A 27,128-nucleotide genomic window follows, 5' to 3' on the forward strand; every position below is an offset into this window, starting at 1 on the left:
CCCTTCTGTTTTTCTCCAGGACATAATTCAGCTAAATGCATTCTCTGAACAAAATTCAGCAAGGAACTATTGTGGGCTGTATACACTCTTTCATGGCAATCAATGTGCAGCACAAATTGAAAGATAAAAAAACCCATCCAAAACCATAATAACAATGGGAAAACAGTTTCATGCACGTTACTTGTAAAATTCTGATGCTATGGGATATTTAGCTGTACTAATGAAAGGAAGGGGAGTGAGTACACGAGGCTTTAATTTTCCTGTGCAGTGGTCAGGTGTAGCCATCTTTCCAGTATCTCCCTGCTCAGTATCTGAGAGAAGCAGCACTGGAGAACAGAAACCAAATGGGAAAGGAGTTGACAGCGCAAAGACCCAATGTGCCTCTGAGATGATCACAGCACACACACACTTCTCTGAGTACCACAGCCACAGGCGAATTGCTTCAAGCCCGCAGAGTATCTCCCTCTGACAGACTGGCTGCACAAAGAGATGCTTTCAAAACAGTGCAAACAGCAAGGTAAAAATGGACTGTCGCCTCAGCCAAACAAGCAGCATTTCTTGGCACCCCTTCTTATCTTATGTACCTGCCCATGCAGGGAAGCCCCTTGCTGGGGCCTGATCAGCCCCTGCTCTCTCATTGCCACTGAGAGACAGTTAGACAAGCATTCATTTAAGATTTCTTCAAAAAGCTAATTTAATTCTACCGAACACTAAAAGGACTTTACAGTGCCTGGATGACAGCAGTACTAGAGTAGGGAAGGCTGCCGGCCCTGCTTCATTTACACATGTAACCTTTCAGGGGATGGGTCTGTAATTCTGATTTACTCTGGGGGAATTACCAAAAAAATCCACCAGTGCTGGTACGGGTTCAGCAGAGCCTCACACCCTGCACTGGAGCCAGAACTGTGTTTTGATAGGCCTCATTTCCAGCTGCAGTTACTGGAGAGAGGCTCAGGAACCTTTCAGATTCTTCTGCTTCAAGGAAACGTAACCGCAACCAGTGGACCACCACAAATATCTCAACTTCCTAGTCCTGACATGTAGCTCTAATTACTGTATTTGTAACTGCTTTTCTCTATCAAAATTTTACATCCCTGTGTGTGCCAAAATTTCATGGGCATAAAATTTTGCATGGCCACATGGAGAATTAAATTCTGTAAGACAGTGTCCTAGATACTAATTTGGGGGACAGAAATATTGGCATTATTTTGTATAATGTGGTAGTGTCATCCAGCACCAGAGGTATTTAATTAACATCTATTTTATTCTATTACATCTTACTTGAAGCTGAAAATCATGCATGAAGAATTTTTCTCGAATCCTCTTAGTTTAAGCTAATCAACTGTCTAATGCTTGATAGCTGGAAAAATTAAATTGCAAATGTGCTCTTAAAAGGAACAACTAATTCATTTATAATGAAAATCACCAGAAGAAAATAAACCCCCCTATGGATATAGTATACATATTTTTAGTCTGTTTTATATTTCAGGGTCTACATTCACAGTGGCTCCTGATGCAACCATAAACTAATTACTATTTTTTTTTAAAGATGGGATAAAATGCAAGATTTATTGTCCTTCATTAATATACATATAAACCGACAGTGAATAATAAAATCCAGCATCACTAAATGTTTTGAATGGTTAAAGACTCCATTTAAAACAGTGTAAGTTACAAAACTAGAACATAGTATCAAGTATCCATTGTCTGCCAAACAGGAAAGCAGGATCCCCACGGGGCTTCCCAGGCATATTTCATCTATGTGTTTTATCAGAGGATGCCGATTTGTTTACACTGAAACTGCCAAAGCGTGATTTGTTTGTGGGGAAAGGTTTCTTCAGTCAAGAATGTAACTTCTGGCTGAAGTGAGCTCCACCCATGGGCCACCTGGAAGCCCAGGCTCTCACATCACAGCCTGAATCAGAGCCTGGGTGCAGGTCCCAGCCAGATGCCTAGTGCCGTGCTGGGGCACTTGGCAATTGATGCCTGAAGTTTTTATGCCCCAGTTGAATATGGTATGATCATTTCTACAGGCTCAGGGGTCAGTCAACTGTGAACCCGAAGACTCAGATTCACTCCCACCTAATACAACCTGCGAAATACACCTTAATTTGAATTATCAAAGGAAAAAAGGAAAACAGAAAATATTCTGGCACATGGTAAACAAAACTAACTTTAGAGAAGCCCACAGTGGGAGCAGTGCACAGTGCAGAGTCTGATTAGTGTTTAGAAGCATGTCTGGGTACAGATGGAAAACGTTTTGTGGGTATTGGACTGCAGAAAGAGGAGTTTTTCTCATATTTGCTCTTGAATGTTGAGAATGTTCAGTAAAATGTTTGCTGTCCATCAGATGGAAGAGACACGTTTGTGTTTGTCAAGATTGCTAAGTCCTTGCAGAGTTCTAGCAAATACACAGAAGTATCTTATGCTGGTGAAAAAAACTCCTAATGATATAACATTGTATCAATTCTCTGAATGGAGTATCAATAGAACTACTTTCTCTTCTGCCACAGGACCCATGTCTGCATCAGGACTTGACAGGCACTGCTGAAACACTTTACTTTTATCCACTTCTTCACTTGGACAGGCATCCCTGTGACTTTCTAAAATCAGCTAGTTATGGCTTAAAAGAATACAAAATGGGAACAGAATTAAAAAAGATAATTCAGAAGGAAATGCTGGGCCAAGTGGAGGCATTATGAGGATGTGTAAGGGAAAATGACAGCAGAGATAGTTATTCAAAAATATTTTTGAAACTTTGACAATCAACTGCCTTAGATACCCAGAACAATCCAAGATATTTCCCTGGCATACATGAAGTACACACTTTTCTGTTGTTGTCTAAGAATGAAATAAATATTTCCATTTTCTGCATGAATGTAAATTTATCAACAGTATTGATACAGAACTCATACTTTTCCTCAGAGACACAATTTCTGGTACCTCTGACTTTATTACTTTAAACTTCAGAAAAAAAGTAACCACAACATAACAGCAAATCACTGTGTAACAGTAGCACTACTGACTTCTTTGTTACTATGCAGATGGTAATTAGTGCCCTTTTTTACTTTCTCTTACCTATAAATAAGCAATTAACCCTTCATCACACAATGAAGCTTATAAAAAAAAGTGTCATTAAATTCACAGTATGCAAAAAGTGAATGAGTTTTTCAGAATAGGTGCCAAGTTTTAGAGGGGACCCAAAACTTAAATGAACTTTGGGAAGAACTAATTTACACATCCAAACCTCTGCATCACCATATATTATTTAAACACAGCTGGGTACAGCTTGTTTCTTCATTTTGTGCCTGAAACTACCTTTAAACTCGCTGTGTACTGATACATTGATTTATCTGGGGTTTGCATTTACTGCTTTATGCATTAAAAAATATTCCTTCCACGTATTATGGAAGTGGAAATACAACCTAATTAAGCCTGCCAGTTGGATGGTCTCATTTCCGTGTGATTATAACTCAGCACTTACTCCAGCCCTCCAACACAGCAGAAATCCATACCTCTGCACGCAGGACTAGAGTCTGGTTAGTCAATAAGAAATCTGTATCAATACACTCCCACCCCCATCGGCATTAGCAGCAAACTAATACACTCCTTGTAGCTCAGGGGCTAGCTGTCTAGTTTTAGAATTCAAGTCTTCGACATCCCTAAAGAGGCGGCGAGATGAGGGGTTTGCAGAAGCACAGTCTACCAGAGCTTCCCTCTTTTGTCTTTTAAAAGAAATAAGGAATTGTCTGCAACAACCTACTTTATAAGCACACCGAGGTTGCAAAGTCAAGCACATGCAAGTTGGGAAATGCCAGGCTTACCCAGTGGCCTGTGCAAATTTAATTCTCCCCTCACCACATTCATATCTATGCATTGTGATTTAAATTTTAATTACCCCACTGGATACTATTTTTTTTCCAGGGGACATCACTCAGCCCACCGGATGAATGCAGAAAGGGGGCTGAATTAACGCTGTACTGACAGTCATAAAAATGCCTTTTTCAATTTGCAAGTGCTTGACTTTGCAACCAAAATTACATTCTTTTGACAGAAATCTGAATAAAATTTGAATTATATAAACATACATAGATTTGAAGGAATGATGCCGCGAGAGGGAGATGAATTATTTATAAACGGCTGGCATCAATGCAATTAATAAGAATAGCAGGAGGTGTTAATATCTACATGGTTGAATATACTTTGCAAACACAAAGTCATCATCATAATTTAGATATTTTGAAACATTTCACAAACCCATAGCATTATTTCTTGTGACCTTAACCCTTCCCAGATAATCTGTGGAAACTGCAGTACAACAAAGATAATGAAGATCAAAAAGAAAAATTGGTAAGCACTAATATTTGCTGCTTATTCTTCAATTTAGCACATTCTGAAAGGGAAAAGTAGCTGTCCTTCTGTAAAAGGTGAGTGGATGCTTTTCTAAAATGCAGTGGGGGTTATGCTGGCATTGGTCCTACAAAAATATCTGTATATAAAAGATATAACTGAAAAAGAACCAGAAACTAACCCAAGAGATCCACTAATGTCAAAAGCTCCAGCCCTGTGGCATATTCAGTCATCCGGAAAATTGAGGCTATATTTAATTTACATTTTCATGCTTTTATTAGCAAAAATCAGCTACAGCTAAAACAATCACTACTAGGCTAAAACTGTTATTTCAGAATAAATGAGGTTTTAAAATGGTACTTGTGAGTTTATGCACAGAAATGAGTCTGATGTTTTCCCCAATTTAGAAATCTCCTCCAAATCCAAAACCATGTAACTGATGCCTCATCAAAGGTGTAGTTCCTTTTGTCTTAACACTTCTTGCTATGATGCATCATGTTGTGATTAACTACACTACCATACAAAAACATTATGGAAATGTAAATAAAAAGGCTCTCATTTGGAAAATAAATCCTCACTGTTTTCTGTTGTTTTACACAGAGTGCTGAATTCTGCTTCAAGCATTTCCCTTCAGACAGAGAACAGACCTCTGTAACCAGGATCTGTTTTGGTGTTTTTTCCTCTTACCATGGATACTTTTAATCTCCTAGATTCTACTACATAGAAAAAAAAATAATATTAAGAATAAATAGTAATCAAGTAGAGAGCTGACGATACAAACATATGAAATAAGAGCTCAGTTCTTTGTTTCTGTTATAACACTGATATGCTTATTTTTTTCCTAGCTAGCTGATCTGAAGGAAGCTTTCTAACAGTCTCTACAATGTCAGCAGGAATTTCTAAACAAGCAGCTGGGTGGAGTTTTTATTAGAAAAAGAAATAAATTATCCAGATAGTCTTATGTCATAGTCATTCTATTTTAAAAATAGAATATTAAAATTGTCCTATTTCTCAAGCCTCATAAAACAAACAAACAAAAAAACCCCAAACAAAAACCCCACAACAATACAAAGCACTGGGGACTGGATTCAGCCTTCATTAATTGCTTCCATGCACTGCTGCTCCCTGGATTCACAAATTTGCCCTGTAAGCACCAAATCTAGAATATTTCTCCCCAGCCAACCCTGCTCTGCTGCTTTCTGTACCATTTCCCAGAGTCCAGCCCCTGTGCCAGCCATCAGCCAAATGCTTACAAAGCCAATTCTTCTGTGGTTTCCAAAAACATCAGTAGCTAATTCACCCTCCTCTTTGAAAAAGGAAAAATCTTTTGGGAAGCAAATTTAATGCAGGACATTAAGTAAACTGATGCTGCCATTAGTGCAAATGTCAAGTTCGTTGTAGCAGATGTTTCAGCTGAAGATTAACACATTACCATCTCAAAACAAATGTGCAGAGCATTCACCATTTGATTTACTGTGTCTGCTTCCATGCTCTCCAGAGTGAGCTGGAAGCAACTCTGAGCATCAGTGCCCGTCTGTATGTGGCAGGGAGCTCCTCTGGCTGGGACATTCCTGAAACACATCCTGCCCCTGGCCTGCTGAAGGCTTTTATCTGCGCTTGGACACATCAGATGTTGGAGAAGTACAGAGCAAAAGCTACTGCTAACAGACTGAAAAGAGCTAAGCAATAGTAGGAACCTGTACTATATTGCACTCAGTGTTACTGGATCCTCTTCACTTGGAGGATTCAGGACGTGTGAATCCAGTAGATCATGTTGCTCTCTATGAGCATTTCAGTCCTGACAGGGACCTGCTTTTGGTCCATTTTCAGGAACAGCGATTTCTGAGGCTCCTGAAGTTTCTACTGAAATCTAGAACACAGAACACTTTCCTGCCTTTCAGCCCCTAAAGTAATTTGCTGCAACACAAAATGCCAACAATAATTAAAAAAAAAAAATTTCTTTAAAAAAAAAAAAAAGCTGGGTTTTTGAAAACTGACTTTTAAACATCCTTCCTAAGATTATAATTATTTTTTTCCATAGCATCTTTAGTTTGATTTATAGGAATTTGCAAGCTGCAGCTGAAACTCTTCTAAAAGCAGTAACATCAGTCTGAAACAGATTATCTAAAAAACCCCTCCAGATAAACATAAGGAATCCACACTACAGGATCTCCCTCGGTCTTACACAGGCCACAATACATGGGAGTCAGAGAAATGCTGCTTTAGACAGCCAAAGACACTGTGGTAGCCGAATTCCCAGGTAGCTGTAAGGCTCATTCCTTTGTGCCTAAAAAGTGGCTCAACTGCCCTTCCTGCAATATGCCAGTCAGAAACCACGTCACACAACAATCAAATACAGAGTATGTTTTGTCTCGAGATTACAGAGTTCCATGGATGAGCTGCTGATTTAGGAGCCCACACATGACAACACAACATTTATACACAAAATGTGACTCAGTATCAAGTATCTGTCCACAGAGAAAGGCTTAAACAAAGAAGCACCAGAGGCACAGGAAAAGGTAAGGCCAGCTTGGATGGGGCTTTGGGTAACCTGGACTAGTGGAGGGTGTCCCTGCCCATGACAGATGGGGTTGGAACTAGTTGGGCTTTGAGTTCCCTTCCAACCCAAACCAGTCTGTGATTATATGATTCTGTAAGAGAAAGAAGCTGTAATTTATAGGCCTGGAGCCCAGAGTTAAAACAATCTGCAGTTTAAACGGACAACTTCACAATTTCTCTTAGTTACTTCCAGCTAACTTAATAGAAAGACCTGTAAAGTCTTGCAGACATTCTTGCAAGAGTCTGAACATGTACGTGGCTCTGGTGAGACCAGCCTCACATGTAATCCTAAATGTTAGGTCCATGCCCTTGCAGATCCCATTGCAGCATCCTAGCAGCTCGCAAGTGACCATGGGAACACACAATTCCTTCCTATCTGACACTTAGACTTTCACTGCTGTCAAATGTATACTTGTTTATGTTCTACTAAGTCTATTACATTTTCTACTTCACAGTAGCACTAAAATTTACTCCAATCAATGAATTTTTCATGCAATAATGCAACAAAAACATGTACTTTATATTTAGCAGTATAAGGACCTTTCACAAATAATCCATCCAGAGAGGAGCCAGCAATTTAATGTATACAATTCAGTTCTGGCAGAGCAAGTAAGCGTGGCTGAATTTTCTTTTTACAAGGTGTATGCATTTATGCCACTGTAAAAACAAGAAATAAACTAATTTTATTTTCATAACTGAAAACAAGTTCTCAATTGAGCAGCTTTCATTGAGCCAGCACATCTAACAAAATACATTATCAATGAAAATAAGATTACTGCATCATCCAACCATTTTTTTTGTCCTGAACTACTCCAGTATCTCTCACTTTATAGCTGTGTGAATACAGGCTTCTCATGAAAGAAAAAAAAAATCCCAGTTCCTTTTTCTGCTACAGAAATGACCTGCAAAGAATAAATACTTGCTTGGATTTGGCTGTGTGTTTTTTGTTGTTTTGCTGTTGGTTTTTGAATTTCTGATAGAGATGGGTTCTTTTGGAAACTACTCAAATTCCATTGATCCACATTTTTAGGTATACTTTGTAATGATTGTTTAATGAGGGATAGTTTATGCTGAATAAAAAAATATGTTACTTCATAATTACTTAGCAGAAACATTTTTATTATGACAAACTGGAAAACTATTTGCCAGCATTCAAAGGGACAAGGAGACAAGGACAAGGAGACCGTAGGGACAAGGGACAAGGAGAATGGTGTGGGCATAGGAATAGTTAAGTGGTGTAGGACTGGCCAGGATGAAGTGGGAAAAGGGACAGGAGAGAATGAAACCATGTGCTGAGCCAAGGCTGGGGAGTACAGGCCCAGAGGAGTACCACAAACCCAGAGAGAAGAGCTTAGGTGGGTGAATTCTAAGAGCCAGTACTTCCAAAGTGGCTCAAAGTGCCTTCAGTATACACCAGTATAATCATCTTAATCTATCTGTAGCTCTTGTATTGTGGGTTTGTTTGGGATTTTTTTCCTTTGCCTGGATTTAACAATGAAAAAGAGCCTGAATGGGATCACATAAAGAAGCATGAATTTCAGTTATCTTTCATCCTCCTTATCGCTGTCAGTTCAAGGCTTAGTTTGGTCTTTCTGCCAGATCCTGAGCTTTGGTACTTTGCTCTAAGGATTCAAGTTTAGATAATACTGTCTAAACATTTACCTACCCAGAAAAAATCTACCAAGTAAGGTAATAGCAAGTCAAATTTCCACATGGATCTTTTTATTCAAGCTTCTAAAGTTTTATAGTTTAGTTTCAGTCATCTCAAAGCTGAGGCAAGCAAAACCAAAACAAGACTTTCTTACACTGAAAGAAGACTGTTCACCTAGCATGTGGCAGTAATGGGTCTGTTACCTGTTAAATTCTATTGATTTAACATCACTTTCAAGTATAAATTAATATCTATTTCTTTCCTTGATACGCTTAACTGCCCAAGTGCAGCAGCATGATTTAAAAAAAAAATATGACATTTTTTCTTTCTACAGAGAATTACCCAGTTACCCCAGAAGTCTTCAGTAATTGGGTGCTGGTTCAGTTTGAAAACCCAAACGTTTTGAGAAGGAATGAACAGGACTTTTCAGCTGCTGTTTCCAAAATGGCACTTTAGCATCAACATGAAGGTTTCTGTTCCCTAACCTTCAGGAAAGAGGTAGCAACAAACACGTAGCAACAAATTATATTTCTGTTTGTTTGCAATACAGAAATACATATCTCATTTATATTTCATAAATTTCAATGTTTTCTGAACTAGTCTTTTCCTGGCATTTACCAAGTCTGTGTTCTTATGCATTAGAAATTTGCAGCAAAACATACTAAAATATTATTAGCTTGTAGCACCCTGAAATTGGCTAAAAGAACATTTTTTACATCCAGAAACTGTCAACCGATTTGGAGTCTTCTTTGGAAAAAAATGACCTCTCAAGCTAAATATGCACACATTTTTGCCTGATTAATTCTATTTAAAGCTATTTAAAATTCATTAAATTAAAATTTATTTTCAATTTTATGCTTGTAGTTAGAAGGCAAAAAAATAAACTATCAGCTATTACACACTTCACATTGCAAAGGCAATACACTCTATCATCAAAAATGGGATAAATTAGGGCATGGTTTGAGGTTTTTTCCTCTCTGCACCTTTAGCAGTCATTATCTCCATACAGTACATCTGTTAGAGGTTCCTCAGCTTTTCAGATGAGGGAAGGAGATCTCACTGTGCCATGATGAGCCTCTGCTGCCGTTGTGGCATGGCAAAGTGTGAGCTGCATATGGCTCAGGCATTAAAGACTTAGAATTCCAAATTATTATGTGTCTGGATAAATTTATTTTGAACAACTGCTCTTTTCTGGTAGACCATATTTCAAGTAAGTGTTTGAGCAGATATAGCTGTTCCCAAATAATTCCATGTTCCTTAAGTCAGGAGAATACAGAGATGTTCATTTGGTGCTCAGCTATGTGAAAAACCTTAGAATCAGATGGGGTATTAAATATGTTCTAAAGCTTGATTCCATGTCTTCTCAACTTGAAAACTGTTAGCAGTTGAAAATCATCACAAAAGGATGGGGAAAGGATTGCTTCCAATTTCAAGCAATGCAACTCCTACCTAAAAGCTTTGTTTGTCCTGCTCATCTGAAGTTTGAAGTCCATTAGTTTCTGAAACATGAAAAGAATCCAAATTGAAGCAACTAGGTTTCGTTTTACTAGAACCAGTAATATATAAGAAGCTTTAAAAGAAAACCAGAAAAAGTTATTTATACTAATGTGAAACTCCCTACTTTATTTTTTCTTCTGTTTCTAATCCATTAAGACCATTAAGAGAAATCATTACCTTAAAAATGCTGACTGAAAACAGGTTTTAATTCATATTTTTGGGTTTTCTAAAGGGGTCTCATACATCAGACTTGCCAATAAACAGTGTATTAACCTTGTTTTACATTTTTACTTAAACTTTTTAATTATTATTGTTGAACTATGACTTAAATATTTTCTAGCCCTATTTTCCTCAGTTTCATAATATAAAGGAAGCTTGCAGATGTTCCATTCTGTCGTGGTTTCAGCTAGGACAGAGTTAATTTTATTTACAGCAGGTGGTGGAATGCCATGTTTGGGAGTTAGGATGGGAGCAGTGCTAACAACACAGGGATTCTTTTGGTTGTTGTCAAGCAGTCAGGGACTTTTCAGTTGTTCGTATTTCCCTGCTAATGACAATGTGGGGAGCACCCAGGAAGCTGGGAGGGGACACAGCAGGACAGGTGACCCAAACTGGCCAAAGAGGGTATTCCATACCTATTACTTCATGCTCAGCATAAAGTGGGGGCTGGTGGGGGGACGGCTGCAGGACGCGCAGTTGGGACGGTCTGGTTTTCGAGACAGCTCTGAGCTGCATGGCCTGAGTTGGGCAGTTTGATGAGAAACTCCATTGTGTATCACCAGTTTTATATATTTTGCTATAAAGTCCTGTTATTGTTTCTCTCTCTACTGTGTTAGTAAACTGTCCTTATCCCAACCCATGAGGTTTTGGGGTGTTTTATTTGTTTTCTTTTCCCTCCCTTAGTGTCTGACAGAAGAGACAAAAGATACAGAAACCATTTCTGCCATCAGATGTGAAAATGCCTGTTTCTTTTAATACTAGTTAAATCTGAAGTCTCTGGTGGGGTCTTAGAACACAACAGCATAATGGCCACAGGAAAGAGTAAAGATGCAATTCTTACTGTATCAGAATTTAACACCTACCACAAATAAATTAGAGTCTGAGAAAGAAAACACATATATAATGTTGCATTCTTAAGTATGGACTAATTTATAAATCAATGTTGTTTACTTCAATTTGGTGAGCATTGACTCAATATGCATATTTTGAATGCAAGTGAAAAGACCAAGTTTTAGAAACATAAAGCAAAAGGATGAACCTGTTCTGAAGAGCATCTTTTACTACAGAATACGTTGTATTAACCTCATCTTTCTCCAAAGTTGTCCAGAAACTTCTGAGAAAAATAATTTTGAAGATGATAAACAGTCCCTCTTCACAGAGCAGCTCTCATTGTCTGTGTCAGCAAGTAGCAATGCCCAGTAAGAGAAAGTCTTCATGCCAGAAAACTGAGTGTGAGAACCTAACATCCACAAAATGGCCATTTCAGAGGGGTTTTGTTTTAGAATCACTTGCAGTCAGATTCCGTATACTGAATGCCAGTAGCAACTGGAGTGCAAGATCTTTTCAACCAAGAAAATCTGTTTTCATTCACTCCAAAACTGCACTGTAGAATGAATAAAAGCAACCACACTACTTACACAATTTAGAACACCTGAATTACATAACCAGTGCCTAGGTAGAAAATGGGAAGAAGCTTTATCATTATCTACACAGTCACTTTATAACTAATTTGTGTGTTCTGCTAATCTAGTGTTCTGGATCCCAAACTCACAGAGATCTCTGTGCTCCCTTTCCTGTGTATCCTGAGCTATCATGTTCTGCATCAGTAGGACAGTACTGAGAGACAGCAGGAAATCAGCAGTGGTCCACTGTTTAGGGCTGAGTGGCTAGAGATGCAAATGAAATTTTGGTACAGTGATTGACTGTTCTGTACCAAACTGAATCAGAAGGTCCTATGAGTTTGTGCTTCTGTTTCATGAAGCTAAATTAACTCTGTGATCTATTGCTTTCAACCTCCAAAACATCCTAATCATACAGATTAATCAAAATTAAGTTGTCAGAGGACTTCGGTAATTAGCTTTATACTAAGTAAGAAAGTCAAGGGCACATAAAGATTCAACCTTTGGCAGTATTATCTGTCCAGCTTTACTGCCTAAAGCAGGCATCTTATGCTTGCGCTTTCCAGCTGTTGTTTCATTGGTGCAAAACTAACAGCTGAAAATAAACCAAGTGTAAGCTTTAGTTATTAGCCACTGACATAATGTATGATGAAATACACATCTTCCCACTGAACTACAAAAAAAAGAAGACTGCTATAGGCAGAAGGGAAGAACTTCCAGAATCACAGAATCACCAGGTTGGAAAAGACCTTTGGGATCATTGAATCCAACAGTACCTGTCCTCTGCTAAACCGTATCTCTAAACGCCTCATCTACCTGTCTTTTAAATACATCCAGGGTCGGTGACTCAACCCCCTCCCTGGGCAGCCTGTTCCAATGCCCGAGAACCCTTTCAGTGAAGAACTTTTTCCTAATGTCTACTGTGAACCTTCCTAGGCACAGTTTGAGTCTATTCCCTCTTCGTCCTGTCATCAGAAGAACCCCCATTCTTCTGCAGAACATTCAGTTTAAAACACAAACATTGCTTTAACTGCAGCAGTTGACCTACCTTACACTAAAGTATAATAAATTGGGGAAGAGGTAAAGTATACAACAAACAAAGCCATCAAAGAGCACAACTGCAAATGGAAGTTTGATAAAAAAAGAATGCAAGTTTGATTCAAGGTCATTCAGTCCCAGGGTGGGACGTTTCCAGAAGGCTGGTGCGTGAGACCTCAGATCATCAACCTAAACTCTGTGTTGAGTGAAATCTTGACTACAGCAAACACATTGGAGATCAGCAAAAAAAAAGTGTCTGAATGACACGTGATTAGACAGGTGTCCAGAAAGAGTACTTTTTCTTACACAATGAACACATCTTGGCTACGCAAGAACGAACCCCTAACACAGTAGACTACAATATAAAAGCAGCAACATTGGCACTGTAAGTGAATATATATACTCATAACAGCAGGTTGTAGGGCCTCCGGCATCCCAAAACCTGCAGTTCACATTCCAGGATGAAAGGCTGGAAATTAATTAAAACACCCTGCTATAATCAAATCACAGGGATGTAACTTACAACAAAAAAAGGATAAAAACTAATTGCTCTAAAATTCTATCAGCAATAAAGGTGCATATCACAAGCCTTTCTCACATTTCACAAGAAACGTACCAGCCTGACACAGCCAAATAAGTAATTTCTTTAAGTTCCGTTTTACTCAATAAAATGGAAGTAGTCTTCTTTAAAACAACATAAAGTTACAGAACTGTGAGGATTACTGAGACATTAAAATACACACGTCAGCCTCTTCCCTCTCATGTGATGGAGTCAGGACACGACACACCACTCTTCAGCAGCCAGACCTCACATGCATGACGTTCTGAAACGTCAGCACGCCAGCACCACTTTAAAAAGGTCTGAACGAAGCTGCCACAAAGAGACTTCAAAGTGGGCAATGGCCAAACAAGCCTCAAAAGCAAACCTCATCGTTCTCTCATGTTAGGAAAGGCTATTTCTCTCCCAAATCCTCTCTTTTCTAAACTCCAATGCAACACCTTTCACGTAGGCAGCACCAGGACCCTCGGTGCTGACTGGTAGTCTGCAGCACGGTGCAACTTTAAACCTGCAGATTCTGGCCTCACCAGGTGCCAGTGTATATCCTGCAAGGCCATTACTGGTCTCTGCTGCTAGAAGAGTTCACATTTTAGCTTTAACTATAAAAATACAATATATCACACTGAATTACCTCATGATGTCTCCGAACGCAGTGAAACAACACAACATAGGAAAGTTTCCATAAATGTGAACAAAGTGAACTCTCTCCAGTTCTATATTTCATTTCCTTATCGATAGCGACTTTTTCAATATTTCCTATAGCCCACGGGGGCCTTGCTAAGTCAATCCTTCTTTTTAATAGAAAAATAACATTTCTGAGAGATTTGAATTATGTCAGGAGATAAGTAATTCACAGACTACTTTATGACTGACAGATATACACCCAAAAATGCAAGGAGATTAAAACCTGTGGCTACTTGAGGTATAAACCCATTCTGTGTCAATCTTCCTCCATTTGTTTCTGGAGACTGACACTGTGCAGTGCTCACCAGTCAGAAATGCATCAATCCTTCAGAGAAACTGGAGAGAGAGCTTTCATTTGCATTCACTTAAATAGATGAGATCAGCGATGAATTCCATAGGAAATGAACACTTCTGGGGATGCTGCTTTTATTACCTCTGCAGTGATAAAGGATGGCATTTACAGAATGGTCCTCTGAAAAGCAAGTGCACAAATCATTGCAGGCATATAGTGTAGGCACTAACACAGTTACGTGCTACTGCATCCAGTTTTGCCACTCTTCTGAAATCAGAATTAGAACTCCTACCTCTAATTTATATTAAGGCTAAGTGCTTACCTGGCTGAATGGCGATTACAGCCAGCATTTCTGGTTGAAAATATATCCCACCAAATCAACAGCTACCGGTTCAACCTCCCCAAACCTTGTTTCCTATAATGTTTTTAGAATTGCATGCAATTCTGCAGTGCATAACTCTTCCGTTGCCTTGCTGGATTATATGACAACAATTCCCAGAATATGCCTTCATTATAAATGGTAATATTGAGTATGCTGAGCAAGTTTAAGTTTATTATTTTCTTTCAATTTATTGTCGTAGGTAATGCATTTACACCCAAGCTGTAAGTCAGGCAAATGTGCTGCAGTATTTCCTAAATCAGCTTCCCAGACAATAGACTTGTGAGGATTACTGTTTTGCACCTTGGATTATTATTTTTTTTCCTTTTCTTTAAAAATGTACTGAATAAAGATCCAGTCTTTTTAACTTAAAAAAAAAAAAAATCACTACTTTGCAAGGGACAAGTCTTTAATCTTATCTGACGATTAGCTAAAGAAATCACTTGGGTCTGGTGACCTAGTTAGTCACCAAACCTAGCCGGTCTACCACTAAGGTAGATTTCTGCATGCAATCACACCTCTTTTGAAGGCAAAACCACATTCACCTCTTATTTTAGGTCTCAGGCTTTGAAGGGGGTTCTTTATATTCTCCCCAGATAGTCTTAAATAACAAATTATGTTGACACATTGAAAATTCCCAATTCCAATAGTTACTGGAAATTTTCTAAATGTCGCCTTACCAGTGTTTGCTGCCAATTCATGTACTTTTGCAATACAGTTCCTTGGGTTTCTTTGCTTTTGCAGTCATCTCTAATAAACCTTAACCTTCACCTTATCTCTTCCTTTCCTGCCTGGTAGGACAACCTTGGATGCTTCATGAACCCTGCCATTGTAATAGACTTTTCTTCAGTTGCTCATCTAATCTGTCTCACATTTAGTAAATGCCATATAATTAAGCACAGCCCTCTGTCAAACCTTTCAGGTCTACCTGAACTCTTTTTATCTGAAATTCCCACAGTCCTTCAAGCCTTCCAATACTCATTCTTGAAACGTTTACATGCATGGCATGCATTTCTACATTTCTTTCCTACCCCTTGTTATTCTGCTGCTTTGTTGCACCACTTCCTCTGTGTTTTCATAGTGCAATGTATTTAAAATATTCCTATGACAACATAAAAATTTGACATTGTTTTGAGAAAACTAACAGAAGATTCCCCTACTACTTGCTGCCCAGAAACAAAAATGACATAAAATATTAAATAAAAATGCCAGTATTACTGAGCTAAGCATCCAGAAGAAAGGCACTAAATTTTTCACTACCAATAAAGAAAAATGGGAACACTTTCACAAAGAATAAGATTTCCAATGATATACATCCAATTGGTCATTTTCAATTTATTTACTGTCATTTACTGTCATTGAGACATCTTTGCTATAAAATTCCAAGTAGAAACATTTAGATCTTTTAAAATTGGATTGATTCTTCCTTTCCTGAAGCTCAGACAATTTAAATTATGTGTGCTTAAGCTCTAGCAATAAACACACTGCTGTAAGATAAGTGGTAAACAAAGACCCCCAAATCACTGTCTCAGGTAACAAAAATAATGCTGGAATAAAGGTTATATGATGTGGTTAAAGAGGAAAGTAGCTATTATTTTCTGTACTTAAACATACTTGCATAAATTCATCTGGTTTGTACTCACAATATGCTGCATACTGTGAAAAGTACAAATTAATAGATTGATAACGTTAAAGTTGCTAAGGTAGTACAGTAAAAATACTTTATGGGATAATTTGAGATGAGCTGCATAAGAAACAAATCACAAAGTCAGAGCTCTGTTATATCATGCATACCAAATATATGACAATAAAACTTTTATATGTTTCCATCATGCTGTTTTATGTCAAATAGTTAATAGGAAAAAACTGTATTAGAAATGTTTTTGAAGTTTAAAAATGTTTCATTAGTGGTATCTTTTTCTTACACTAATTCTACCATAAAACTAGCAACTGTGGTATCATCTGCACGTGTCTTCATGACAAGCAGAACCTCATCAACTGAAAAGTTGCCAACATTTAGATGCCTTTTCAAAGGCATCACCTAAAAGAAGGTGATAACCTTTTACACACAGTCACACATATATTGACAAACTGATATGAAGATATGCATGAAGTCCAATATCTCATAAGAGGGCTGCTTTCCTGCCAGGAGCGGAGCTGTCTGAGATGAGACAACGCTCCTTAGATTGCCCACAAGGCCCTCTCCACTATCTGCAGATTATCTTGCAGCTCAGTAGCCTCCAGCAGATCTGTCAGCTTCTTGGTTAGATACAAGAAGATCAGAAAACAAGGAGGTCAACAGTTAGTACCAAAGTATACCATCCAATGAGAGACAGAAACCATCAGTAGAAGAAAATGTCAGCTTATTGGCAGGTAGAGCAGATCTGCAAGGCAACTTTGATTCCTCATTCTCTCCCCACCTTTATTTCAGAGGCTGGGAAAGGGAAAGATGAGAAGGAACAACTACTTTCCTAAGCTGGTTTAACACTGCAATGGGCAACAGATAGTGGATGGAAACAGGATTTCAAAGAACTGGAGTTGGTTTGGAGAGGCAGAAACAAAAGCAGGAAAAGTGACTTGAACTGTGGGAAGCTGATAATAAGAAAAGCAGTACAAGTGAGGAAAACACTGATCACTTCATTCAGGAACAGCACTGGAAACAGGACTCAGCAGGAATGGGAGTCACATCCATACTTCTATGGGTGGAAGGTACAGAATTTCACACCAGCAAAGGAACTTTCCCAGGGGGAAAAAGGGAGAGAGAATGGGAGAGAGGATGCTAGCTCATGGAAAGTCAATGGCATCACTTTCCTAAATCAACAGAGGTAAAGTTTTACCAGAAAAAAAGTGAAATAACCTGCTCTGGATATGAAGAAAGTCAAAATTATTTCATTTGTAGAACAGGGTCTTTTGCTGCTTTACCTAGTTAAAATGAGGAAAGAAACCTATTGCTCTTGTTCTGTTTGTTAATGATCATTTTTTTAAGCACTTCACATTAATTTCTTCAACGGGATTTTAGAGTTCAGCAGATAGCTATTAGGAATTGAAAATTCATCAACGGTTGCTCCAATATGTAAGGAATCACAGACCTACTTTTGCTTCAATAACTTCTAAAAAAATTGTCTTCTTTCTCTTTAAGCCTGTGTTGGTGTTATTTTTTTAGAATGATCAGTGTTATTTCCTTTCATGGGGCTTTTGCAGCCATAATGCAGCAACTGTTCTTTTTGACTTCTTTTCCCCCAGCACATCTCCATCAAAGCCACTCCTAACAGGAATAATTCAGTGTCTCCTAGAGTATGGAGTTCTATCTGTGACCAAAAGTACAATCAGACATGAAGCATTTAAGTTTCCCTCCCACATTTTCAATTAAAATGAGTAAGAAAGCTTGGAAAAAAAAATGAGGGAAACCCAGAATGGCTTACTAAATAGCTGTGTGACCTTGCTAATTACAAATATGAATGCATTACAGATGACATTTCAGACAATAAGGGCTGTAAAAATGTAAATAAGTAAAATTAAGAAATTATCATGGCAATGGACATCATCCCATCTTTCTACTGAGGAGGCATATTTGCCATGCTACCTGTTGGTTTAAAATAGATTTTTAACACTGAAATTTCCATCTCTTAAGATTTTTTTTCCAGGCACAAAATTCTCCATGTAAAAAAAAAATGCATAGATACTGCCCCCGTTTCTCCTTTCATAAACCACATTTTTCACTATGTAAAATGTTAAATAAATCCTATTTTCCTTGTTTTTTTTTTTAACACAGTACAAATATTTGTCAATGTTTGCTCTATTTTAGTTATGAATTAAAAAATAATTTTTCTTCTTGGATCCTTCCTCATAAATGCAATCTACCAGAATAGTCAATACCATGATTTTTGAGGAAAAGGGAGGAAGAAGGAAACACACACACCTCCCATATCCTTGAACTTCTGCTAATTCAACTGTGGTTTTTGGTAATGGTGTGCAATATGCTAAACACTTCTTCACCAGAGCAATTTAGAAAGGTGATGAATGAAAGACATGGGCTGACCTTTCTTTTACTGTCATGATTTAGAAACTCATAAAAGCTATTACTCACTGCCACCACTCCAAAAACTACAGGGTTTTTGAAAATTTTTCTTACACATTTTCTCTTCTGCAGCCCAACCAGGATCCAAATCAAAAAATGGGCAGGATTGCAAACATATGAATTGGAATATACTCACAACGAGGGAGAAAGCTTCAACAAGTGCCTGCCCAATCAAGTATTCAGGTCAAAAATAAAAGCTCATCTAATAGTAGTGCAATTCTCAAGATAATTTCATTCTGAAACACTACCCATGTTTGAGAAGAACTACAATGGTTTGCCAGGGAAGTTTCTTATCAACATACTGTATTTCATGCAAATAGTATTGCGGTTTCTCTGTCAGTCCCACGCAAAGCTACTGCTCTTTCAGTAATGGATTCCATAAAATTCACTTAATGGCCCCAATGTAGTGAATTTTAACTGCCTAAGAGAAATGAAGTTTTTTAAAAAGTAGTAATTCATCTGCTGCCTGAACATGTTCTCACATATAAAACAGTAATAACAACCATAGGTGGAATGGAAATTAATTCAATGGAGTCCCGATGTATTGAGACTGTCAGCAAAGTGGAAAACTAAAGGAACTCATATTCAGACATTTTGAAATGTTTCTAAAAGGCCAACACAGGTCATTCAGAAATATTATGAGTTGGAAAGACTCCTGTAAGAATACTGGCACCAGCAGTGCTGTTCCAGGGAACCATGAACAAGATTTAGTGGGCAACACAGTATTCATTTTAGTACCAAAACCCAGATACTTCTAGAAAATATATACAGACTTGTAGAGTGCATGCTGCAGAAATTCTGCAAAGAAAACTCTGTCACACTTCCTCCTAGACCATCAGCAGACCAACTACAATACAGAAAAAAATCTCAGACGAATCCAGAAGTTACCAGCAAAAGTGAAGGCCATCCTAGATCCTAGCATGACCAGCATGACCATATGAGGGAGGTGATTCTCCCCCTCTACTCCACTCTCCTGAGACCCACCTGGAGTACTGTATCCAGCTCTGGGGTCCCCAGTACAAGACGTGGACCTGGAGTGACTGCAGAGGAAGGTCACACAGATGGTCAGAGGGCTAGAGCACCTCTCCTATGACGGGCTTAGAGAGCACGGCTTGACAAGCCCAGAGAAGAGAAGGCTCTGGGGAGATCTTACTTCCAGTACCTGAAGGAGCCTACAGGAAAGCTGGAGAGGGACTGTTTACAAGGGCATGGAGTGACAGGAAAAGGGGTAACAGCTATAAGCTGAAGGAGGGGAGATTTAGAGTAGACTTTAAGAAGAAATTCCTCACTTTGAGGACAGTGAGGCATTGATGCAGGTTTCACAGAGTAGCTGTGGCTGCCCCATCCCTGGCAATGTTCAAGGCCAGGCTGGATGAGGCTTTGGGCAACCTGGTCTAGTGGAGGGTGTCCCTGCCCATGAGGGCGCGTGGAACTATATGTGTTTTGAGGTCTCTTCCAACCCAAACCATCCTATGATTGTATCATTCTGTCCTGAAGCTTCCTTAAACTTTCTGGAGTTGCCAAACTACAAGATAATTTATCACTTTATTAGGTATAGATAGATTATTTTCATAGTCTCCTACTTCCAGAAAAAGCTTAGCATACAAAGAACAGCAATGCATTTAAAAGGGGAATAAAAATGTGTTGATGGGCTCGAAGGTCTAATTTAATAATGTATTTAGATCTTGATCTGCCAGAACAATTAACAAGCAATGTATCCTCTTAAACATATATTGAAAATCTGTAGACCTGAGCTGGCCCTGACTTAATTTCATACTAAACATGGCTACATGGTACTTTCCGCATTCATTACAGACATAAAATACCATGAGGCCCACCACAAGTTTGGAAAACACTTCTTCCACATTTAGAGTCTCTGTTGTCACACCAAGTGAGTCTAAAGCCATCAAACGAAGCAAGAGTGAGTCGTACTGTTATCCACTGATTTAGCCAAGTCTCTATTACCTGGCAACACAGACAGTGTCTCTAGATTTCCTCTATTGCTATAATATACCTAGGTAATCTTCAGCTAGGTTTTTTGGTATTGAAGAAGTACAATACACATCTCTTCCAGCTTTACAGGCATGAAAAGATCCACAGGTCGATCAAATATTGACCCAAAATATTGATTTAAGCACGCACACATAAAATCATTTTCTCTCTTTGAATTTCACATAGGAGGATTGATTCAAGTCAGGATGCTTATGAGCAAATCTCTCCAAACAGAGTTTATGTATGCAAATGTTGGCTCAACTTGTATTCCGTAACCTGCAAAACTCCTGAATATCAGAGATGTTCCCATGAGTGATTTGGCATCCTATATACAAAACTGCAGATTTTAACAGAAGGCACTACTTGTGTGTGTCAAAAGACACATTCTAATCTTAGTGTTCATGGGTTTATAACTAAAGTTGAGCAAATGGGGAAGGATTTGCTGTTTTGGGACACATTTGGTTTATCGTTTGTACCTTCACTAAACTGAAATGGGAATACAAGAACAGCTGGAAGCTCAGTTGCACTGAGCTGTGCTTTGAGAGTAAGAAAGTTGCCATACATTTACATACACAAAGTCCTTCTTCAATAAAATGCAATGTTACATTGTTCAAACACCTGTTTCTAATAAAAAAAAGTCGTTCACTGAGAACAATGGTAGTAACAATACTCTTATTTTAATAAATATTTAAAATTTGAGATATAAAGTGTGACCCTTTGTCACAAGGTGCTCGCTCTGTCGTTGAGCTTTTCACACAGCAGCACTGGAAAGTGCTTTCAGTAGAGCCAGATGCCCTCTGGATTGCCCTCTAACATTAGTTTACTATTCAGAAACCCTTCCACAATGAACCCACTCTTTCTGCCAAACTGCACCACACTAACATTACTTACAGCACCATTTGTCTCCTACCATTTCTCTTTTCCCTTCTCTGTAGTAATGATCATCTGTGTTGATACTGCAGTTATGTCATTCGTTTTTACTCATTTTCAGTTATGCTGATCAGCTCACACACCAGTGTTTAACAATGCTTCTAGTCATGGTTGTTTGTTTCTTGAATGCATGTGTAAATAATTTTAGGAAGCACCTATATGAATGGATGCAGTCAAAAACAGACTCATGTGAAGACTTTGCTGCAAGCATCTAGCCTATGCTCCAGAAAAATGCAGGCTAACTCTGATTTAGAGGCTGTCTCAGCAGAGCACTGCACTAAATTTAACAAGTCCCGGCACTAATCACATGCTTAGTCTTTTTCTGTTTCAAAGAACTGTATTCTATACATTTACCTCACAGGAGAAACACTGTCAAACAGACCTGGTACTGGATTGGGAAATGGAAGACTTAATTCTATTCCTGTTTTGCTACTGACTGTGAACAAGCCAAGCTACCGACTCCCATAGCGTCATTTGTCTGCCTTATTAATTTACACTGTAAGCTCTGCAAGGCAGGGAATATCTCTTACAAACTGTTTGCAAAGAGCTTCTTCACACAAGGGGATTTTGAGTTTTCCAAGAAAGGGCAAGTCTGCACTAATATAATACTGCTTCTATTACCAGTAGTAAATTTCAAATTGTTAGCACTGAGCAAAATTGTGTATCAATAAATATTACACACTTTACTTCCAGAAAGCTTGTTAACTAATTTTGCTGTTCTAGGAGGCAAAGACAGTATTACTGTAAGAAGTCATCTCCCTTGAAATATTTTTATGCTCTTGACATGCAGCTACCTCCTGTTTATTCCTTTGGTGACTCTGTCACGGTTCTGTTCGTTCACCCTCATGACTGCCACAGGAAGATCTCACCACTATTCTCATATACTCATGACAGCCTTCTGAAAGAACTGCTATTTTGGGTATATATTAATTAATTACTTCTATTCATTCCAAAGTGAACTGTAATCAGCAGGGAGCTCTTCATCATTCTTCAGAATATTTAGCAACCTAAAGTGACACCATTTGCTGTGCTTTCAGGAAGCAGCTTCTTGTTTTAATTCCTTCCAAATTTTGCAAATCTCATTCCTCATCCAATTATTACCAGTCTTTCCTTGCCATGGCTCTAATATTGCTACCTGCCCCTTAGTCACAAGCAAAGATACTGATCTCTGTGCAAAGCTGAATCAGTTCAATCAGTCGAATTCCTCTGTTTTCAAGGACACTTATCCGAGGTACCAAATGAAATGTCTCCACACATATTTCACTTCCATTCTTCCTACAGCTTTTTTACTATTGTTGTTGGTATCAAATTACTTATTTAAGATTTCAACTTGGCATTTTCTTTCATTTAACAACTTCTTTTTAATATTTGTCTATTACAGCTTCATTTCTTTCTGCAGGTTTCAGCTACCATGAAAGATTTTTCCTTCTCTCCGAACAAGAAAACAAACAGAGTTTTCACATTCTCAGTTATGTTTTGTATCAGCTGCCTGAAATCCTAAAGTAGCTGTCAAGCCAAATCTACTTGTTCTGTGAGCTGTGAAACCAATGAAGTTTGCGATTCTGGAGTATTTCCTATATCTCTGCTCCATACTCCTGCAATTATCACAGCTTTTCCCATGTCCTCTATAATCTCAGTATCTGTATTACTATCAGTTCTCCCTCCTGACCTCTAGATTCTCTCACAGCTTCTTGGGCAAATAAGTTCAAAAGTAATTTATGAAAAATGGGAGGACAAAATGGTTTTGCTAGAATTTCTACATTACCATAAACCAAAATAACTTAAAAGTGTCAGCTGAATACAAATCCATGCTGTATTTTTCTTATTCTGCATGCAATTCTGCACACAATGGAAAAGAAAAGCTAGTTAATTTGATCGTATGTGATGTTAGCTCTGAAATTACAGATGCAACATAAAAGAGGGCAGCTAGTGTGTCACTAGCACTCAAGATGTACCAGCATTCAGCTTTTTATGCAAAAAGGCCCAAACAGCCTAACATAGTAACTCAAACATCTCCAGCTTTCAACTGTTCTTCTTGTGTTGACAAATTTCCACAATAAGTACACATACACAAATATATGACATAAAAAACTGCAAACACAGAAGCAGAGTAATTAAATATCAAGAATTACAATGTAGTTGATACACTGCTGCTGCTGTTAATCATTTTGATATTTAAAACACTTATTACAGAAGTATGGATTACACCACCTGAAAGAGCTTTTGAACTTCCTATCTTGCTTTAGAAGCCAAGAGTCAAAGAGATCAGTTTAGGTCCAGTTTACCAAATAAGAAAGTCTTGACTACACGTGGTGATTCTGACATTCCAGTGAAATTAAGCAGCAGGCCTGTAGATTTGGAAAGCCATTTTGAATTTACCCTGACAACATACTGTATATTGTAGCTGACACAAACTTGGTTGCAAGTGTAAAACTGGGCTCAAACCTGTGTTTCATGGTGACACAAATTGGCAGTAAACACCAATACCTACACCTGCCCAGGAAACCTAAGGGGTTCAGAAGCTTCTGACAGAACACCACAGACACCAAAATCTAGAAACTGGCAATGACAACTTCTACAATTAACTTTTTTTATTATTATTATTCTTACATTTCACATACATGTTTTTACATCTAAGTGAAACACGTTGCTATTTATGCCGTATATATATGCATTATCCACAGGTGATGCATTGGAGACTGACAACAATTTGCATTTCTATACCTTCCTTTGTGTGCTGAAACTCCCTGAAACCCTTTGCAAAGCAATAAATATCATACCCAAGGAGAAATAGTGATAGGTCATCAATACAGTAGTGACTTTCTGTACTTGGGCTTAGCAGTCATTCTAAGTACAGCCATACCTCTGAAATATGACTGCAAATTAATCTGAAATAGTTCTGCCTGTGAGGGATCTTTTATCTAATCACCTGTGCTACTACAGATTGCATCTGCTGTTCTTTGATTCCACTGCAGAAGGACAGCAATTTCACTAAAGTGATACTTGCACCCTGTTGAAAGGCCAGTTGACTTCCCCAAGTGCCCCAAATGTCTTAAATGTGTAAACTTATGCTAAGCCCAGGATACCTGAGTGCACTGCCAAACCAACACAGAGGATAAGCAAAAATCTATTTATAAAGCAACTGTAATGTTAGCAAAGAAAACAAGAGAAAGGTTGAACCTGTCTTTCCATACTCACTACCACTCACCACAGATGAACACCTATCTGCCTCTTTTGAAGAGGCAGCTCACCTTTGGGAGCTGAAATCCAGATGCCTATTTACAGCAGCTCTCCCACACTCCCTGCACTTCTCTTAGCTTCACACTTCTGTGGGCTTTCTGCTCTGGAACCACCCCTCCATCAGCACGTTCCCCCCACAGAGGGAGCAGCAGCAGCCCTGTAGCTATCCTCCAGGGGTCACAATTGGGTTACAAATTCTATAAAATGTGATGACTGTGCAGCCTGATTTAGAGCAATTTATTCACATCCTTCTTCATTAAGATTCAAATGGAATAAGTAAGATAGAAATTGAACAGATACAGAAATTGTGCATGGCTTGCTTCTGTAGTCAGTAAACATTTATTCACTAGGCACAGCTCTCTCTCATGCTCTCTCTCGTATTCTCTCTCTTCCCCTATCCTTCCTGCTTGCTGTTTTAATGCATAATTAAGAAGGTCAGAATTAATGAAGCAGTGTGGAGTAAAGTTCAAGGAATCCCCAGGCACTATTTATTCTATTAGATCTCAGGCATGAATGTCAGTTTGGCAGCATTGGAGGCAGAGGCAGTGTAGCTGGCAGCACTCCAGAAGCAAAGCTACCAAGAGAGACTTACCTGCAGTGTCAAGTCATTGCTGAGCTCCCTCCCTGCAAAAATCACCCGCAGCTGGTCAGCTGGAACTCCCTGTCGCTGGGCAACTGCCTCCTTCAGCTGGAGGATGCTGGCGTTCGAACCAACCTCCACGGGGAAGCCATGGCTGGAGTTGAACCTGACAAACACTGAACAAGAACAAAACACCTTTTAAAGTGAGCATTTCTCATGAGGCATTCCTGCTGGAGTGACTACAAGAGGCTCCCTTTCCAATTTCAGGGAAAAAGCTATTAATAGCTTTCAGAAAAAGCTATTAATAGTGCTGTGCACCATTTTGAAACCCATCACAGAATAGCCAGTGACCAAGAAATAAAACCCATGTGTTTCCCCTTGGCAGCGCTAGAAATTACAGAGATCAGGCAGAATCAAGAGAGACCCAGCTAGGCACCTAAGCAGTCACTAATCATAGAATCATAGAATCATAGGGGTTGGAAGGGACAATAGATTTTCAGTTCAGTCCCAACCTCGGCAGGGATGGGGCACACATGCTTTCTGTACCCCTTGTGCTCTACCCCATTGCACAGAACAAAGAAACGCAGGAAACTGAGGTATGCTTTAGAGTTAAAACACATGAAATAATACAAGGGTAAACAATTCCTTGTTACACAGTAAAAGCACAGTCATATAAACTGGTTTCCCACAGATATAATTCTACAGAAGATAATGACAGAGAGAAAATCACAGGCTAGCAGAAATATTTGGGAGTGTTGTATTAGAGCGTGGTCTTTTCAGAGTTCACTAAAATATCTGCAGTACATAACTCCTGCTGGCATCCACCTTCAGCGCAGAAAATCACTACTGCACCAGCCATATCATTTTTAGAGCTGCAGCAACTGGTTTATACATCCAGAGAAATCTGGCAAATAAACTCATAAGCTTCCTGCCATTCAGCTGGCAGAGCTGTTTTTCATAAAGAGTCTGAATGTGCTCATTGAGCCCACAGTCCAGGGAGCGACTACAAGAACTCCGCAACAGGAAAAAGCCTCATCACACCCATACCAGCCACAGGGATCGTATGAACGGCAGGCATGTCCCCAGTGGGCTGCTTCAACCAATAGCTCCACAGGCAGGCAGCAAAGGAACTAGCAAAAGCCAATATAAAACAAAAACTGATTTGTATCAATTAGATAGTGGGTACCTGTCACCTAAACTGCTGGGGTATTGATTGTAACAACCAGTCTTTTTAAAGACTTATTTCCCATTCCCGCTGCTATGTTTTTGACTGAAGATTTTATTCCTTTGCATTTTCAATGGCTGACAGAAGCATAAGCTTAAGAGTACCTATATAGACTAAAGAAATAGTTATTTTTTAAACTGAAAATCAGGTTTCTATTCTTTTTCAAACACATAAGTCTACCTGAGCACTCCAAAGTTGTCAGATACTTTAAAAGCATTTGAGTATGTCTGAGAACACTGCCAGTGTTTGTTCTGCTGAGCAATTGATGTTGTATTTGCAATTTCACATCTTCAATTCAGATTTGGCTAATCTTTAAGGGACAAGGCTGCATGCCAACAAAATTTTACATAACATTTTAAGTTTTGGACTTGAAAGTACCCTCTTAATGTACTAAAATGCAGGGCAAGATTGCATAATGCTGGTCAGGCAGGGTGCAGTGAATACGCCTGGCAGTT

General features: G+C 38.7%; 1 protein-coding gene across 1 annotated transcript in view; it reads right to left on the reverse strand.

The window, feature by feature from the left end:
- PRKN (parkin RBR E3 ubiquitin protein ligase) overlaps positions 1-26,526 on the reverse strand; it is a gene marked incomplete at its 5' end in the record, with an annotated part of 579,674 nt that extends 553,148 nt beyond the window's left edge. Inside the window, 2 exon segments of the mRNA XM_084261053.1 lie at positions 25,461-25,624; positions 26,496-26,526. Coding sequence (XP_084117179.1) covers positions 25,461-25,624; positions 26,496-26,526 — 195 coding nt within the window.
- Positions 26,527-27,128: the final 602 nt, after the last annotated feature.

The sequence above is a fragment of the Gallinula chloropus genome (assembly GCF_964237585.1).
Source record: "Gallinula chloropus genome assembly, chromosome: 3".
Lineage (NCBI taxonomy): Eukaryota > Metazoa > Chordata > Aves > Gruiformes > Rallidae > Gallinula > Gallinula chloropus.